General features: G+C 32.9%; 1 protein-coding gene across 1 annotated transcript in view; it reads right to left on the reverse strand.

The window, feature by feature from the left end:
* Window positions 1-305: 305 nt before the first annotated feature.
* LOC148597885 (cadherin-23-like) overlaps window positions 306-19940 on the reverse strand; it is a 28371-nt gene continuing 8736 nt past the window's right edge. Inside the window, exons 7-19 of the mRNA XM_088560908.1 lie at window positions 19159-19452; window positions 18647-18943; window positions 17685-18002; window positions 16917-17087; window positions 16100-16240; window positions 15180-15302; window positions 7881-8072; window positions 7406-7593; window positions 6537-6762; window positions 4587-5118; window positions 3353-3394; window positions 2276-2319; window positions 306-533 (exon numbers count right to left, since the gene is read on the reverse strand). Of these exons, the coding sequence (XP_088417034.1) occupies window positions 457-533; window positions 2276-2319; window positions 3353-3394; window positions 4587-5118; window positions 6537-6762; window positions 7406-7593; window positions 7881-8072; window positions 15180-15302; window positions 16100-16240; window positions 16917-17087; window positions 17685-18002; window positions 18647-18943; window positions 19159-19452 (2645 nt within the window). The 3' untranslated portion in view covers window positions 306-456. The remainder of the gene's footprint in view (window positions 534-2275; window positions 2320-3352; window positions 3395-4586; window positions 5119-6536; window positions 6763-7405; window positions 7594-7880; window positions 8073-15179; window positions 15303-16099; window positions 16241-16916; window positions 17088-17684; window positions 18003-18646; window positions 18944-19158; window positions 19453-19940) is intronic.

Genomic DNA, 19940 nt, shown 5'->3' on the forward strand with positions numbered 1-19940 from the left:
GACTGGGAAATAGTTTTCAATAGGTTACCTTCTAGGAAAAGACCTAAGAGAAATTTAACGGACAAAACAAATTATCTTCCTTTAAAAAACATATTTATAGCATTTCGTTTGTTTTCCCGTCACTTGGAAAATATGATCAGAAAATTGGGATGAAGTTCAAATTCTTAGGAAATCATAAACAGGATATAAAAGTATGTGATATTTAGACTGATAAATCACCCGTGTATGGTTTATAAACAGCTATTTAATTTCATTTCAATATGCAGTGGTATATGAATTAATGGCAAAAATGGCATGCGACATTATTTAGCTCAAAGCACAATCGTGAGTCCTGTCAGTTTGCAAAGGTTGGCATGATGTAATAAATAACCTCTAGAAACTGTCCTTCGGTTGCATTCAAAATCGTCAAACTATTCTAATTGAACCTTATTCCTATTCATATATTTTTTTTGTATTTTACATTTTCATAGGAACAATGGCATCAGCTTCTCTGTTTTTTGTTGAAAACATCTCACGTTGTACATTCAGGTCATCTAACAAAAACAAAACATAACATCAGGAAAAATAAATTTTAGTTACACATGAATCTACGAGACTTCCAACATTTTTTTCCTTAATGGAAATATAAATATCATGACTTTTCGTTAAAAGTTATTAAGGTGGTAATCGTAAATAACGTATGCTCTTGGTCGCAAAATAATTTCGGTTGGATTGTCTTTAAGTTATCATCGCCAAATCGGAAGTCCCTGATTGGAATGTAAAAAGTCATGAAAGAAAACAAATGATTGTTAAAAATATTTTAATAAAATCGGTAAAAAGATACAAGAAACGCATAGGACAAAATCTACTTTGACTCAATACAAAAACGCCAAGCATTTCCTTCATTAAACAGCCGCCAGCTTTTATACATGAATGCCTAAGACATAAATTCACTGTTGACAACCGTTGAAATCAGTGATTTACATGTCAGTTTACAATTCATAAATTTCATAATTTATCATACTTTCAAAAAGTATTTTATCTATATTTTTCTAATGTAAATCAATTACAATAATTCAATAAACATCTCAAACTCATTGTATAATCAGTTTTCCTTTTGCATTCATTCGATACGTTCACATTATTTTGATAATTATTGGTTATATCAGGCGCTTTGTAGTTCCAAACAATTCCTCTTAAGGTTTCATTGCTCTGTAATAACTTTTAATTGTTTAATTAAGTTTTTGACAACTTGTGTACAAAATATGCCACGACTTCAAAAGGGGGAATTATATCAAATTTCGTTTCTGAATTTTAAAATGACAGTTCGGAACTATAATGGTAATAAAGTCTTTTTCTTCTTTGAGGGGTAACGTCTTGTAGTGGATGGAACAGATCCCATTTTTTTACAAATGGGAGCATGCTCCATGATCCATGCTCCAAATTTTAGTGTAGTCAGAGTTGCTCGTTTTTTTATTTTATTTTTTTCTGTTACTTTGCATGTATTATTTTAGTTGCTTTATGTTCTTTGTTATGTATGTCTGTTTTCCATGTCTGGTCTTTGTCCCTGCATTACATTCTTTTGATTTCCGCTAGAATCTTGGTTCCCTTAATTGCTTTTACATAAAGTATATTGTAAACAAAGACTCATTAGTTTTGTTAAATATCAATAGGATAATTAATTGGAAAGAGTGAATAACCAAAATATTATCACGAGTGCCGAAGAAGGCATAGAATTAACGAGTGTGTGCAACTTGTTCCGCGCAAAAGTTAAATCTTCAAGCGTTCTTGGCACGAGTAATCATATTTCGGTTATTCACGATAACCAATTGATTATCCTATTTATTATATAGTTTTTTTTCATAATTTAACGAAAATTTAAACGAATTCAAAATTCTGTGATTGGCAGATTGAGATCACAGTTGTGACGTTTCGGCCGGAGAAAGTCCGAAAGTGACGTTATCGAATTTAGTTCAGTGTGAATTGTTATTACGTTGAAATTGAGTAAAGCGTGTTGATTTTTGCAATAACCAAATTTGATAATAAACAAAATAATAAAACCATTTTTCCTCACTAATTGCTTTGGAATATGTAATCGACTGAAATACGACATCCGGCCATGACAGAGATGGTAGCCGTCGTAAATATATAAAATTAGAAGTTGTTAAGGGAAAGCAATGTAAGAATCGTCCCTCCGTGGTTTCCGACTAATCAGTATTTATACAGCAAAATCAATTCAAACTGTTTTGTTTTATTTATTACATTTACATATGTCGTCATCAATGTGAATACTTACTGTGGTCGAAAAATTTAAAAGGATCTTTTCCTGGGTTCTTTGGACTGAAAAATAGGAATAAAATCAAAACATTTAAAGAACTAAACAAATAAATGAAATTTTAAAAAAATGAATTAAAAAAAAACAAAAAGAAAACGAAATGATACTCATCATCAGGCAACAACCATAAAACAACGATTATATTTTATTATTAATATAATGCATCAACAACAGAAATCAGCAGCCAATTTTTAAAATAATGACTACAATCTTGAAATAAAAAGAAATACAGAATTCTATTTTATGCCAAAGTTAACGATACAAGAAAATTAACAGCAGATTCAAATTGTATTCTATATCGTTTCTTTTTTTATTTCGTCATTGCTTAAAATAAGCATCGATACTTTCAACGTGAAACGTTAAAGAGAACAGATGAAAACATACTCTTTTCATGTATGAAACCCAAATAAAACATATAAATACCATATTAGTTTTATGTACTTGTTTTTCATTCATTGAATTCATTCATTACTCAGAAACATGTTTTTCATATGGTTTCTAAACATATGAAAACATATGATAAACGTATGTTTTTGAGGTGTTTGAAAACGTATGAAAAACTATACTGCAATTTTTCAATGTAAATTTCTCAAAATCAAATTTCTTGACTGATACTTACCCTCTAATCTTTAACGTGTTTTTTTTTATATTTATGATATTGTATCTAAAAAGAACCTTTTCGGACCAGAGTGTGTACCCGTATCAATGAATGACTCTAATATCCCACGTTCTAAGTATTTTGTTACGGAGCTAGACCTGAGGTAAGGGCATAACTCAATTAAATTATTGGATCGTTTGTACTCATGCTCTTTATATCAATCTCATGTAAGCATGCATTTCATTCTGTTTCGAATAAATGCTTGAAAGGCTTCGGTAAAATTAAATATTATATACAAGCATATCACCGATTTCAAGAGTTTTGTCCCTTACCCAAGGTCTACCTTGAGGCCAATGTTCCCTGTGTTACAAATTTCGATAACTATTTTAATTCATACATTCCAAATAATTATTTCATTTATTTTAAGTAATGCTACTTACGTTCCTATCTTTTTTGTTGGCCGAGGCGGTTTGCAACATTTCCTTCAAGTGAAAAAAAAATATATACTAAGAAACTATACTAAAGTTAAATAAAAAGCATGATTATTAATGCAAAAAATCATTGTAGAAATAAATATGTTCTTATATGGAGCTGTTGTCACAAAAAAACTAAAGTATAAATCTGATCGAAAGTAATGATGTCACGGTGAAATTTTCTAGAACGTCAACATATCTGACCTTATGTACGCATTAAGTAGCACTCCAGCTAAGAATCATGCAAAATGTGATTCATGGGTAAAAAGCCTACATATTTTTATTTCTGATATTTTGTTTGAATTGCCATAGCAAACAGAAATTAATATTTAGTTTTTCATATATCCCATGTTATTAGGAGATAAAAATTATATAAAATGCACTGTAAATTTCAAAATTAAGGGAGATAACTCTCTAAATGACACTCAAATACAACATAATCTATTGCATTTTAAATGTTGATTATCTCCTAAGAGCATGCAGATTTGAATGAAAAATTACACACTGCATAGTACATGTACAGACCCATAAAACAACTTGATTACAAAAATAATAGTATGTCGCCTTTTTTGGAGTGTATCACATTTTTCAGATTTTGCATGATTCTTACAAAGACTGCTACTTAATCAGTAACATTGATCATTTGTTGCCCAACAATAAGAATTGTTAATTTTCCTTTTACTCCTCGTTCAATTTTGTACAGTGTTGCATAGTACGCATGCGTACTTAATTTAAATCAATTAAAAACGAAGTGAGAATATGACTAAAAAATTCTGCATATCGAAATATTAACAAAGATAAAGGGATTATACCAGTGACTGACCAATTTGAGTTTCTTAAATAAAATGAAGAACTGGGTTCGAGTAATCAACGGAACCAACAAATGAGCGCAAATGAAAAAAGAAAATAATCCAAAGATAACAACTAGACAGGAAAAACCAGCACACACGATAAAGAACATGAAAAACCCAAAATAACCCGTACATAGAAAAAAAAGTAAATGAGCAACTCGAAATTAATATGTCTCTCCTACACACGTGCTCTTTTGGAGATGTGATGACATCTGGTTGTCTCGTAGCAAACCTTCTCTCAGACAGCAGAATTCATAAGTTGGTCTAACACAGAGATGGACCAGCTGCATCAGTAGGGTAAGTCTTTCCACTACAGTTTAGTCACCTTTAGTCGACGTTAGTCTACTTACTTGCAGAAATCAAACGGTGAACGACATTTACAAGGCACCCCTCTCCGACAGCACAAATAAGCAAGGAAGGCTAGAAGGAATAGAGTTAATAGCGACAGGATGGCAACTAGGGCCACATTTTCCGGTTTGTCCCACCAGCCTGTCGGCGTGTTTGCTTCTGTGGTCGTTGTTGTAGTTGTAGTTACGTACCGGTAAATCACAGTAAGTTCGCATGTACTTGACAGTTGAGGTGTACCTTGGTCTTTTACGGTTATCAAAAATTGATGTTCAGTGCCATACGGAAAGTCGATTTCTGTATTAGTTTTATAAACACCGCCACTTGCTGTTACAGTGTAGTACGCATTCCCAGTCGCAGATGCACCAGAGAAGGCAAGTTTAGCGTTCAGACCAGAATCACAATCAGTACCTGCTAAAGTTCCGATATTTGCACCATTTTGTGTCCACTGGGACACAATCATGACATTTCCAGTGTTGGTGCATTGTGGTTTGTTGTCGTTGTAATCTCTTACATACACAGAAACAGTCGCTGTACCTATATAATAAATACCACATAAAAACAAGTATTCAGGAGACGAAGTGAGAATAAAATATCCTACGTATAAGAGAGAGTGAAATGTTCAGTGAGAGGGTTCATGTTTCGTACGATTCCATTTTGTTTCCGAGGCAGTCGGTATAGTTCCGCTTTTACCCTTTTATCCTTTGACCTTGAAGACGCTCTTCTACGGAAAAGAAAGTCACTTAATCACAGTTCTGTTTCCCGATTAGCCAAATACTGATAACTTAGCTGCGTTCGAAAAAAGAATGTATAGAAAATTGAAATTGTGTGCCATGTTTTACTTCCTGAATGAAATGTAGAAACTTAAAAGCAAAAAGAACAAATTTTACTGTGTTGGCTATCTTTATTTTTAAAGATAGTACTGCTGCTTGCAGGTCCGAGTGCCTGCAGCAGCGTTAAGCTTGTCGAAAAAGGCGACTAAATAGTGCTCAGGAACCTAGCCGGGGGCTAGGCGCTCTGCCCACACAGCAACTGGGATGTGTGCCCCAGGTGGATGAATGGGGATACTTCTGGCATGTTACATGCTGAGGTTGTAAGGCTATAATACGGAAAACCTGACCGCAAACCATGGTGGTGCACCGTGTTGGGAAAGATGTCACGTTCCTCGCACGTTAAAGAACCCTACTGTGGTATTCGATTGGAGTAGGAACCTGTGCGTTCCGCCACAGGGGGCTAAATTGTCCGACCGTACCCATCCCCTTTTTCTAGTGGCAATCAAAATTTGTCGACCCTATTATCCTTGTGTCCCACCCTTTTTTCATTTCATCATCATTCCATGTTCATTTTATCATACATTTCATGTTCATCGTCTGAATATAGTTGACATATAATTTATGATGTCTTCTAAATATTCAGTATTAGTATTGGCATTTCCGTATTTAGGAAGTCGACTGCTCAATAATTAAGTAGTACTCCACCTAAGAATCATGCAAAATGTGATTCATTGGTAAAAAGCCGCCTGCATATTTTTATTTTTGATATTTTGTTCGAAATGTCATAGTAAACAGAAATAAACATGTGATGTTTTTCATATAACCCGTGTTCTTAGGAGATAAAAAATATATAGAATGCACTGTAGATTTCAAAATTAAGGGCGATAACTCTGTAAATGGTACTCAAATACAATAAAATCTACTGTATTTTCAATGTCGATTATCTCCTAAGAGCAGGCAGATTTGAATGCATAATTACACGTCATAGTATAGACCCACAAAACAACTTAATTACAAAAATTAAAATATGTAGCCTTTTTGGGGGTGTATCACATTTTTCCGATTTTGCATGATTCTTACAAAGACAGCTACTTAACAGATTTTTAGACTCTGTAAATGTATCTATATACACGATATTGCACAATCGTATAATTACGTCATAGAAACAGTTGATAAACTTACCAGTTTCACCATATTTATCAGTACATTTTACGATTAACGTTGCGTTTGTTGGATGACCATACCCACATGCATCTATATCGTAGTCGGTTTTGAAGGATATTCGTCCCGAGTACTGATCAATCTGATAATATTGGCTGTGGGGATTTGTAATCAATGAAAACGTATGGTGGTCAGGGTCATCCTCATCTGATATAGCAAATCCAATATCCATCCTACCTCCGTCTTTCTGCGATACAAAAGCCTCTTTAGTGATATTAGTAAGTAAATGAGAAACAAAAACAATAGTTTGACTTTGAATATAGAAAAGGACTTTTTAGCAATCACATGATCATGTAAAAAAACAATAACCGATATTTTTTTTGCCATAAGCTGACAAACTTATATGTTGGTAAAATGCTGCTCAATTCGCCGTCCTGTTGATGTTATTTTTATTGTTTTAATTATTTACTGATTATTTTTTCAACATGGCAATTAAAACATCATATGCTCTTAGTTTTGACTATATATTGTTCATAATTAATATTCTCAAAAATTCCAGGGCAAAGTTTATGTTGCAAACACTGTATACGTATTAATGATAGTGCTGTACTAATTTTTGCTATTATTCCGGTGGACAAAAAAGAGCGAAAAACAGTACCCGATACATTGATTTTAACGTTATACATATATCACGCTTATCATTTTTTCTCTAAAGCTGCAAAAGTAGATAACCACGAATATGTTCACTTGCAAAAATTCGTGAATAAAAACTATAAAATGTTACTATAAAATAAGCAAGTTCCATATTTGTACTCACAACAATATACATATACTTCAGATAAAACATGTAAAAATGTATAGCAAAACAATAAAAAAGTGGTATTACTTACTCCAGCTTCTGTTGTACTCGCCTCATATACCACTTTGTCAAACCCACAAACTTCCGGGACGTTGACGACGTTTACTTGCAAGTAGTATGGTCCCGTCGTTGCATAAGTGTCAGTGACATGCATAGTGAGTTTGTATTTGTTTATGTCTTCATAGTCAAATGTTTTACCGTTCTTCAGTCTAATTCCGGCTGTAATTGCAATTAAGCAAATTAAGTAAGCATATCCTGGTTGTACACTTCTAACAAGAACATTAGCAATGTGCATGTATCGTTGAAACTTAAAATAAAAATCCCTCATCAAAACTTGGTCAGGTAATGAAATGTTACTACAGATACACGGACAAACAATTTGACAATAGTTTTAACTATTTGCAGGTGAAAGTACAAAATAATACTCCTATCAAAAACGTTTCTTTTTGTTACTACATGTATGCCCTTATATGTTAAACATTATATTTCCCTGCATAAAAACTTACTTGTTGATACATCGAACATGCCAACTTCAGCGGCTGGAAAAACGGAATAGGATATGGTTTGTGTCTGTCCAGCATCTGGGTCGTACACATTAGGGGTGAACAGCAATGTATCGGTTGGAGTTGTCTCATCAAAATACACATGTACTAACTGATTTTCTCCAATGTTTTGTATGGTAGGTGCTGTGTTAACATCTGAGAAGAATGATTCAATTTCATATTTATTATGGACATAGCTCTCCGTACGCATTTGACCTAATGCTCTAATGAAAAGGTACTCCTCAAAACACATGTACAGCCTACTGTGATGAGCCATTGTATTATGCTATTTGTTTTGCTCTAACTCTTTTCCGATTCATGTTATTTTTAACTAAGTCAAGTTGGATTTTCATTTTAAATACTTTATTCGTTATATTTCTATCATTTTTACTGCTGCTTTTTATTTTTAATCTATTGGTTCGAGTTCATATTGAGGAATTTGTGGTGCACATACAAATTGACAACAACGAGCTAGAAGAAAGCAGAAAGGAAAAGTTAACAGATGAACAACTCCAGATTATTATTAGATACAGATTTTTCCTTTTGTTTTACAGCTTCAAATGGCCACCGTTTACATCGAGATCTAACAATTTAATTTGATAACAATAACTTACTACACATTGAAGTGAAGCCATGTACCAACATATAAATATATTCATAAATTATAATTTGTTTTAATACAAGTATATTCTTTTTTTCTGGCATTAACAGAATCCATAAGAAAAAAACTATAAAGCACTTTTTATCAGAAACAGTATTGGAATGTCCCTTAAACACGATCGATAATATCAATAATTAAATAAAAATTATTTATATTAAGTAATACATTAGCTACAGTTAATTAACTACCCATTCTATGGTATATGGGGAAATGAAATGGGGATATAGAATGGGAATGGTGTATGGAGGATAAGGATTTTGAAAGGGAAGGATGGGTAAAAACTTTTGAAACTACTTTTTGATAGGAACAATATATAATTGAAAATAACATTTTAAATGTTGAAGTATTTAAAAATATACAATTTGATAATATAAATATTTGATAAAAAAATACAATGGGGATCCTCGGGACAATGAGGAACGGGGACTTGTTGGATGGTACATGTATATTGTGTAAATGGAAAGTTTAGACCATCCAGGAGTTGTACCCAATGTTTATACTGTGAAAGTACATTTGTTCGTGGGGTACCAATATTCGTGGTTTCCGTGGATAGACCAAATCACGAAATTTGGTTCCCAACGAATAGGAGATTCTCATTGATGTGTATACTGAAAACATTAAAACCACAAATTCAAGAATCCACGAACTTGTGTTTCTTTCCTGATCCACAAAAATTGGTGTCCATGAATTAAAGTACTTTCACAGTTAAACCTAGCCGTATATTTATGAGATATTTTTCTTTTAAAACATTTTTATTTCGGTACGACCACTTGAAATCAGAGAGGATCTTTTCAAAGGTTATCTTTCCTGTTTCTCATATTTCATCTAAATATTAAATGGGAAAACGAAGTTTTGACATTTCAAATTCAATATGCCTGGGCCCTGTAATTGCATTTTAAAAGTCACTGTAGTTGAAAAGAAGTTTGACAGTGCTAATAATTAATGCAGAAAAATAGCAATCTAGGCCCACAATTAATTGCCATCTCGCCTTCTACTTTTTTTTTTAAATCGAGTTACGTAATGTGTTATAAAAACATATTCGCAAATATTCGTCAATAGACCAATTTGAAGCACGGATTGAATTATCACTGTTTTTCTGTGTGGTGAGCCACTTATTAAAGTCACTTCAAATAAGGAATACTTAAAAGACTCATATACGTCAATGCCCAAATTCCTATAATTACAAATGCATAGTAAAATATTTGTTTTGATCATATAATCATTGTCCACTGTACAATATTTCGACATATTTAAAAACTTACAAAGGATGTTATTTATATCATATTTACGCAGTGTAAATATCAATAATCATTGCCTTTGATGTTGACAATAGAAGCGACTTGTTTATTTTCTGCATAGGTAGACATCAAAGAAATAACAGTCGTACTTTAATCGGTATCAAAAGACTAATGATAAAAATTCCATATGTACGTTTAGAAGCAGACAAACTACATGGGTCCATTGTGAAGGACAGGAGGGTCCTGCTTTTGTTCCGGGTTTTCAATTATTTTTATTTCCTCGATTAGTATTCAATAATATCATATAAGTCCGAGTTCGTGACCTGAAAAATTTCAATAGAGTGTTCTCAATTAAGAAGAAGGTTATAGAAACTGACCTCGCTTTTAATCTGTGAATAAGTCATCAACGCTTTATTCAGAAAATTTCGATCGTTAGAATATTTGATCCTGGTCCGGAAATATATTGTCATTTCCTTCCTTAAAGAAATATTTTGACACTTCGTTAAACATTTCTTGCGGTAGCGACTGTTTCAAACCTTTTAGTGTAAATTGTTATTTGAAGTAAAGCGGCAATGTAAAAAACCAGCGATATACATTTGATAATAATGTAGTTTTAATAGGGTATGTATGTTTCGTCAGGTGACTCCGTTGTTTCACGACAATTTGTCCAAGTCTACTATTCAAATGCATGGAAATAAATCAATCACGAGGTTAGATCATGTATTAAAAGCCACAAATCTTCTTACAAATTGTACAAATAATGATTAAAAAAATGATGAAAATGTTAAGATAATAAATAGAAGATTTTCATTGAAATGAATTGAAGTGCTCCAAAAATCCTGGAAGTAAACAATTAAAGGCAGATCGGCCTTTGGATTTCAATACATTCTACATAGAAAATTCCGGTATTGAAAACGAAACTAGAATAAAACTTACAAACATTAAAGGTATAAAAAAAGAAAATGCTGAGTGATCAAATAAAAGTTTAACATACAAACCAACAAATTTAAGCCAAAGTATTATATAATGCGTCGCTGTCAAGAATCTTATACAGACAAACAAACAGAAATCGACGAAATACAGTAAGATATAAAAAAAAAATGGGAATTTTGAGAACAAAAAAATAAATGTCAACACACTCCAATCCAATGGTACTTTCAACTCATAACGGCTACTCCATTTTGCAACTTAAACAAAATTGTAAAATTGTACAATAAAATATTTTTTTAATCTGGTCTTTATCAGAGTGATTTGTCCACGAGATGTACACTTATGATTCTTTACACTTGAAAACATATCTACAAAGTTTATATTTGCTCTGATGGTTATGATAGAAAAAATACCCTTTAAATGGGTGGTTTTACTCATTTTGCACTGCAGTTCTGATGTTTTAAATAACGTGAACTTTCCAATTGTAAATATATTTCCTTCTCACTGTGATTAGAGTACACACACAACAATACAATAACAGTCTCTGAAAACTACCCGATAGAAAGTTACTCAAGTTGAGAGAATAAATTATGTTAGAAAATGCTGAGTCGTGGGTCTTTATTCGTTTATTTGAACAGAAAATTGTCTACTGAGAAACATAACCTTGTGTTGGTTTGGTTTGTTTCATACAACCTATTGCTGCATATTTGACAAATCGAAATAAAATAACAAAAAGTCGGTTATGTAATAAAAATAAATAAGCCTGTGTTTAAATTGTGATTTATGTACAAATGTATACTCTTGGTTATCTACAAATACTAAATGTATATTTAAGGTATTTGACAATTTAATCAAATTTATAATCTCATAACACCAAAAATAAAGATTTATTTATTCAGATTTAGAAATCAAATTTACTTATTTTTCAATTACTTCCAAAACAAATGTGAAATTGTTTACGATTTGACTTCAAATGTGACAAATCAATCGTACATTTTGAAAAATTATGTGCATTCAAACTTCACTTGCAAAACTAACTTTTTTAGTGCGTGATAATTTCAAAATCACACTCTATTCGTTGTCGTAATTTTTTACATCAATACTCAGCTAATGTGTGTATGTGTGTGTTAAACGATTAAATGATAAAACAAAACTCACCAGGATTTAAATATAAATGAGCAAAAACAAAATACATGTTAGTAAAAATAAAATATGTTTTTATCCCGACACTTGACAGAAAATTTACAAAATTGTATTATTTATCTACGATCTTAAAATAGGTTACATTTTTGTTATGTTTGTATTAAATGTATAAGAAAATACTGCCCGCGAAAAGTGTTCCACACAACGGATCACCTATCCTCTAAAAAAAGCCAAAAGTTTATATAAGTAATATATTCATTGATTTGACAGAATTCGGTAAATCTTGGTGAACAACTCGATAGCTTGATACTTCTTCTTCAGTAATTTGTATATGATTTTCTTTCTAAATCATCTCGTATATTTAACTTAGGTTAAAGTCTTCTGATTACGACTGAACGTAAACATTTATAATATATACACAGGCAAAAAAAATGTTGACGTGACATCCAGCTTCATGTTAAATTCAAATCAACTTGTAATTTTCATGTGAAACTCACTTTACACGAATTTCATGTGAAAACTTCACGAGAAGTTCAAGTAATTTAGGCTCGATTAACACGAATTTCACGTGAATTCTGTCACAAAGTTTTTTACTCAATCCAGGTGAAAATCATGTGAAACTTGCGTGAAAATCATAAGATATATATAACATTCTCTTTTTCATCAACTTAAATTTCTTTAGTCTATACTTTATTGTTTTAGTAAAAAACTCAATCATGAAGTCCTTTTCATAAAGCAGATTCGCTTCTTCACAATTCCCTTGCTGAACAACCCATTATTTTGTAGGACGAAATGGGCTACTACAATTAGAAGTATACTAAAACAAAAATGGGGTTTTTCCATAAAAAAAACAACCAAATAATATGCCAAGAATCATTCAAAACCGTAATAGCTTTTTGAGTTGCCTTGTGACTTTGGACAGATAGCCGCAAGAGGCAGCCCGTAAAACATGTCAGAGTAAGAACTTATATAAATCTTTGTTATTTGATCTTGGGGTTACTTGTGGTTTCATAACATAAAATTTTATAATAGCGTCTTTAGGTCGTATGTATCAATTTTAAAAGATTCAATTGAAACCTTTGCGGCATTGACTATAAAGAGGAGTCGGTTTGTATTGAGATAATGACCAACTTACAAATATTTAAAAATGCATAATGGGTGGTTATAAAGCTTCATTTTCTTTGTGTAAATAAAAATAATGACTGTAATTTCACAAAAATGATTAGAAAAACTAGTGATTTATGAAGGCGGAATGTGTACGAATGATAAATGATAAACTGAAATTTAAAAGTTTTTGTAGACTTATATTTTATTGATATTATGTGTTGTAATACCATTTATTGTGGAACTACCAAGTATTTCCTTCATTTCAATAGTTCATTGTTTGGTATAGACTAAAATGTGTATTTAACCATGGAACGGTTTTAATTCATCGTCACTTTTAAAGAGAAAAAAAGATGTCACAAATGTAGTAAACAATTCGAATGTCAAAAGTCGCGACAAAAATTATAATTTTCATTGAATATAAATGTAGTGTCATATCTTTGCAGCAAGTAGTACAACATATATCTATCTCTATATATAGAAAGGTCTGAAAATTCCCAACGATGTTAGAACTGTCAAATTTGCGATGCAAATTTTTGGTCATTCCCTCCGCGGGACTCGAACTCATACTGCTGTGACATCTATGGCAACACCGCCTGTACAAAGTTCGGCGCCCTAGACCACTCGACCAGCTAGGCTATATAAAAGTATAGCATTCGCTAGCCGGGTCATTCCTCCTCGTAGGATTAATCTAGGGCTGTAACTTAGTACACGCTATATGGTAGTACGGGACAGTTCATTTAGATGTTAATAAGTAGGATAGAGGATCAAATTAATGATGCATGTAACAACAAATCAATATTATATAAACGTCTCAGAATGTGACGACTCTATTTGCTACACTGCTCCATCGGATCAAATTGATACAGGGAAGATAACATGAACTAATAGGAATAACCCGGCCAGCAAAAGCTATATTTTAATTTAGCCTAGCTGGCCCAGTGGTCTAGGGCGCTGGACTTAATGCAGGCGGTGTTGCCATAGATGTCAGAGCGGTACGAGTTCGAGTCCCACGGAGGGAACGCAAATTTGACAGTTCTAACATCGTTGGGAATTTTTCAGACCCTTATATATATATATTTCGGTGTTTGTAATTATAAAGTAACATACACAATAACCAGGCAACACTTAGGCACAGAATTGTTTGAATCTCTGTACCATTATTCAGAAGTAACAAGATATGTACAAGATATTACATCCGCTTTAAAATATACAACAGCGACTATACAGGCAGTAAAAACATATTTTGAAGTGATAACAATCAAATTTTGCGACGACGCATGGTGCAAATAATGTTTTTCCTTTCCTCGTTTGTCTACCCCAGACTTGACTTTTTATGAGCAACTCGGCGAGTGTTTCTAGAAAAGCAGAGAACGCTCACCCTACCGGTGCACCTGGTCCATGCTCCCAGTTTTTAGTGGAGTCCGAGTTGCTCATTTGCTTTCGTTACATTGTATGTATGATTTTAGTTACTTTATGTTCTTTGTTGTGTATGTCTGTTTTCCATGTCTGGTCTTTGTCCCTGGATTGCATCCCTTTGATTACCGCTATAACCTTGGTTCCCTTGATTACTCTTTAAACGAAACAAGTCTGTTGCATATGATATAAAAAAAATAAGAAATATAACAAATACTGTTCATTTAAGAAAGAAACTGTACATGCATGAACAGGGTTTAAAAAAATAAAATTGTAATGCATTACATCTATAATTAATTGATTCAGAATTGAGAGTAAATTTAACCTATAAAGCTGTATAAAAAAAGTTTTAAAAAATAAAATTGTTACACATTCTATCTATATTTAATTGATTAAGAAAGTTTACTGTTAATTCTAATAAATATGAAGAGTCAAATACATTTTATTTAAATTCAAAGATTAAAGCACAAGTTCATTTCATAGAGAGAAGAAAGAGAAAAAACGCAATATCGACACAAATTTGCAGTATAGTTCGCAATTTCAACACAAATTCGCCAAAAAGTTATATATTTAAACAATTAAAAAAATGTATGTATTATTTCAAATTTTGTACATTTGCAGTCCTTTTCACAAACAAAATCATAAAACTAGTCGTAAGTTATGATATCACAATATTTTGACCTATTATGACATCAAAACTAACGACTATCTTTACATTTACGACTTTTTTGTGTAATTGATGCCGGAACCTTAAATAAATAGTATACTTACTGGTAAGAGTTATTGCAAGAGTTTGGACCGTTTGGTCTCTTCCATCATCAGCAGTGATTGTTGCCGTGAAGAAACTCTCCAACTCATACTTTAGATCCCGAGTAGCACTTAATTCACAGGTTGCTGGATAAAATAATAAATGATTTAATTATATTTGTTTTTCCGTTTCTCTCTTTGTCTTCGATGAAGGGTAATCACAAAATTACTGAACTGATAATTCTAGGCAATAGTCAAAAGGAATGATAAAAAATGTACCAAGGGAAAAGCCGGGCTTTACACGATTTTTTTCCGCGCTTTTTTATCAGTTACATCTTCCTTTTTGGATGGTTTAACAAATGATAGGTTTAATGCAGTACTTATGGTTTATGTTCCAAGTTTATAAATAATTAAGTAAAAACTTTCATTTCCACAGCATACCCAAACTGCAATGATTCTTACTGTTATTATGAAAAGTCAAGAACTGTTACTAAAGTTGTCTTCAATTATATTTTTAATAATTATTTCATTTCATGTATTTGCAACTTCGGTTGGTTTGGTACCGTTGAGTTAACTCTTAACAATCACCCCAACCCTTGAAATATTGTTCGAAAACAAAAACTAAACTAACTTGATATTCAGTGATATTGTTTATCTTGTGTACTGCCGAAATAATGCGGTTTTCTTAAGTGAAAGTTCGCAAAAGGTGAACAACTCAGTAAAGAAATTGGTACTTAATTGATTCTAAATTATAATTTGATTTATAGCAAGAGTAAGTACTTTTTAATCATATCTTCAAGTTTCTCAATTACCAGAAAATTTTGCATATTTTCCAAAAATAAAAGGTAGGGGTAGTTTTAAAATAAAAAATGTACAAAATCTCTGATATCAAATATATAATGCAAGGACAAAAATTGACAAATTCCTCCTGTCACATTGCTCACCTGGATTAAATTTAAAACTACCGGTGTCAGGTGTAATTGTCATGCTGTATGTTTTTGTATCATCTACATCTTCATCTGTCGTTACACATTGATGAAAGATTGTGTTTATTGGTGTGGCTTGAGCATTTTGTGTAATAGCAGCTGCAAAAAAGAAAACAAAAATTTCACACGTACAGTTCGTTCAACTTGTACCACATATTCATGTACCATTATTGGTTAGTACCTATAGGGTATGTAAGTCTCATCAGGTGATCCCGTGATTTCACGAGATTAGGTCCTAGTCTACCATTCAAAAGCATGGAGACTTGTCATTTAGAGAGCGTCGAGTTCAGTGTTGAGGGCAAAACATCCTTTTGTGTAAACAAAACGATAAAAAATAACAAATATTTATTTTCTACATGATAAAGGTATTAAGAAAAAACATAAAACAGAAGATTTTGCATTGTTATACAGCGTTTCGAGTACCCGGAAGTAAACATAAAATGTTGATTGGTCTTCGGTTTTCAATACGTTCTACGTGGTCAATTCCGGTAAAGAAAATGAAAATAGACCGAGACTTACATACCCTATTGGTTTCTCCCAAGCCGCCTACCAGAACAATCAAAAGTAGAAATAGTGAAAGACAATTTGTACCAGTTAATGGAAAATGAGTAAGGTTACCCCTTAATGCTTATAATAAAAACCACGTTCAGGATTCAAAATTTTCAAAGCAGAAACAAGTTGTCTAGTATTATTTTCAGTTATTTAAAGAGCTCACCTTCTGTAATTTTGTCTAATAATAAAAAAAAAAAAATAACACGTGAAAGTATATTTTTACCTGCACTAGTAAAAACTGGTGGCCGATTTTCTAAAATGTCAATGTAGAGGACGCCACTTGAACTCCTTCCTGTGCGCCCATTATAGTGGTCTGTACAGGTGAAGGTCACTTCTATCAACTGAACATCACTGTAGTTAAGATTTGGATTTGACTGAATCCACAATCTGTAATCTTTAAAAAATAAAAATATGAAATTTAACTGAATCTATAAAACACAAAAATATCAATGAAGAAATAGTTTAGCTAAAGTAACAATCTTATTCAATTGTAATCAATACCCTATTGTCGTACAGACATGGAATTTCTGAGATTCGTGATGAATCCTCTGATTCTATATGATAGTATTGTTATATGTAATATGATTAGAGGCTTTGCCTTCGAGGGGCGGAGCAATTAGTATTGAAATAACAATTTACTTAATGCTGATGTCTCGACCAACGGGATTATGCGAGACTTCAAATAACACACGTTGTGCGTTCACGTTAAAAGTTCAAACAATAAATGCGTATGTCACGTTTCATAACATTTACATTAACCTAAATTTATTCAGTGGTATTCATATTCATCAATCCAATGTCTACTTTTGGTAGATAAACTCGCGACATTGGCTTTCTCCATTGTTTCATAGTTATAGCTAGTGGAAGTTCGTCAACAAGTGTTTCATTCTGAAAGAGATGCAGTATTAAAAGACAATCAATTGTTTTTCTTCATAAATGGTAATTTTTGAGAAAAACTGTTTGTCATGATTAGAATAAAATGCAAACAAACCATTAGGCGTCCCTGATTCACGTAAATCTAGAGGGGATCCGGCTGGATTAGTATCTATTACACAGGTTACCGTATCCCCCTCTGCATCTGTATACCCCAGATTCCAAATTTCAGCTTCTAAGACGGAGTTCTCGCTTAGTTCAAAATGGTCCGGTAGGTTATTTACGGTAGGAGCTTTGTTCTCGGTTACATCGATAGTAAGGGTACCAGACGTACTTCCGCCAGCAGAATCAGTGCATGTGACTGTAACTATGTGTTTTGGGTTTGTCACAGCGTCTAAACTGTCCACAGCATTTGCGTCCAAGACAACTTTGTAAGCTGTACAATCAAAACAAGATTTTCTAAAATATTTGTGCAATATTCCTCCTTTTTTCTTGATCTGAATCCTTTAAGGACGCTTACCCTACCGGTGCACCTGGTCCATGCTCCCAGTTTTAGTGGAGTCCGAGTTGCTTATCTGCTTTTGTTACTTTGTATGTATGATTTTAGTTACTTTAATTTCTTTGTTGTGTAAATCTGTTTTCCATGTCTGGTCTTTGTCCCTGGATTGCATTCTTTTGATTATCGCTATAGCCTTTGGTTCCCTTGATTACGCTTTTAAATTGACAGTTCAGGGCAGTAATATTACAAGTGATTTAACTACCACGCTTTTAGTTACATGTACATTGATACCAGTCTAAACCGAAGCCTAATCAATCCGTAAACCTGTCTGAACCAGACAGTTTTTCAAGTTCCATAGTATCAATTTAAAAGTATTTTTGATCTAAGTAAACGGAAAGTGTGTCCAAACCGAACTAAAAAGTCCAAAAAGTGTTTGGTTTTGACAGATGTCACTGTATTTATTCTTGATTTTCCTTTTTATTTAGCATTAGCTCCAGAGATTAAACTTTACTTTTTCTAGGTACACACAAATAATGTGAACATTTTTTGTGATAAAAGATTATTAATATAAATCCACTTACACGGTGTTGATGGGTTTTGGTCCATTGAAAATGGTCCAGGTGGAACTGATGTCACGGAACACGTAATAGTATGATCCTCAGCATCTGTCACTGTCACTGTGTAAAGGTCACGTGGTGCAGTCTCAGTTTCGTCAACAGTAACAGTTGTTGGCATTCCAGATATTGCCGGATCTGTATTTGGGTCAACGGTAAATGTAAAATCTTTACTGGTGGAACCATATTCATCACTGCATGTTATACTTATGACGTATGTTGAAGCGGTGTACGCTGGATTCGCATCTTGATATAGCTCGTATGCTGAAAAACGATTAACTCGTTTGATTTTTGTATTGAACGCAGATTAGCTTTGAACAGATGTACACAAAACTGTGTGGTACATAATCCATCGTAATGAGAAAGACATTTAAGTTCAGTGTTAAAACACAATGGAAGGAATAGTGTTGTTAGTATTCTAATGGATTTTGTACTATGAAGTCAAAGATCTGACCATATCAATGTAGTTGAAAACAAACCTGTTCCAAACTGCAACGAGAATGGACCTGCTGGAACGCTTGTCTCGGCACATGTATAAAAATCGCTTTCAGCATCTGTAACCACTAAATCATGAATCTTCGTCTTCGCTGTTGTTCCAGCAACTAGAGAACCGGAAGCCGGTAAGCTGGTTATATCCGGTGGTGTGTTCCGGTCTACATTTACCGCCAAAACACCAGAAGAACTTCCAGATCCGGTATCAGTGCATGTAATCGTTATATCGTAGCTGTTCGGGCCACTCTTCAGATCGTGGCTGTCAGACAATTCAATTTTATCTTAAAGAAGAAAAAAAGATTTGTGTAAAGCATACAATTTCAAAGTTTCTTTTTTTAAGTTTACAAAAATTGAAACATTGACAGAACTACCTTATTCGAATAAAACTACTTTATATCATAATAGCGACAGCTTTTTTAAGGAAAATGGACACTATATACAGCCGATTCGAAAATAGACCCATTTGTGGTGAGTTGGTGAGAATAATCAACATACACTTCTGCGAAGTAGGGCTTTTGTAGAACAAAAAAATTTTCCTCGCGGAAGTGTATATTGAGCATGCTTTACGCATGCTCATCGACTACCCCAACGTTAGCACAGAAGGGTCTCTAAAGGAAAAGGTTCGATACATATGGATATTGATACTTATTTTATCTAAAACTGCAACGGCATGACAGGAAAAAAGACTCTTAGGACTTTACTGGGGATAATCGAAAAAAAAGGACCGTCTTAATTAGTACCCAGATTCACAATAATTCGAACTCATTAC

This window comes from Perna viridis, chromosome 14, assembly GCF_037379345.1.
Source record: "Perna viridis isolate PV_CMFRI_1.1 ecotype Kerala chromosome 14, ASM3737934v1, whole genome shotgun sequence".
Classification (NCBI taxonomy): Eukaryota; Metazoa; Mollusca; class Bivalvia; order Mytilida; family Mytilidae; genus Perna; species Perna viridis.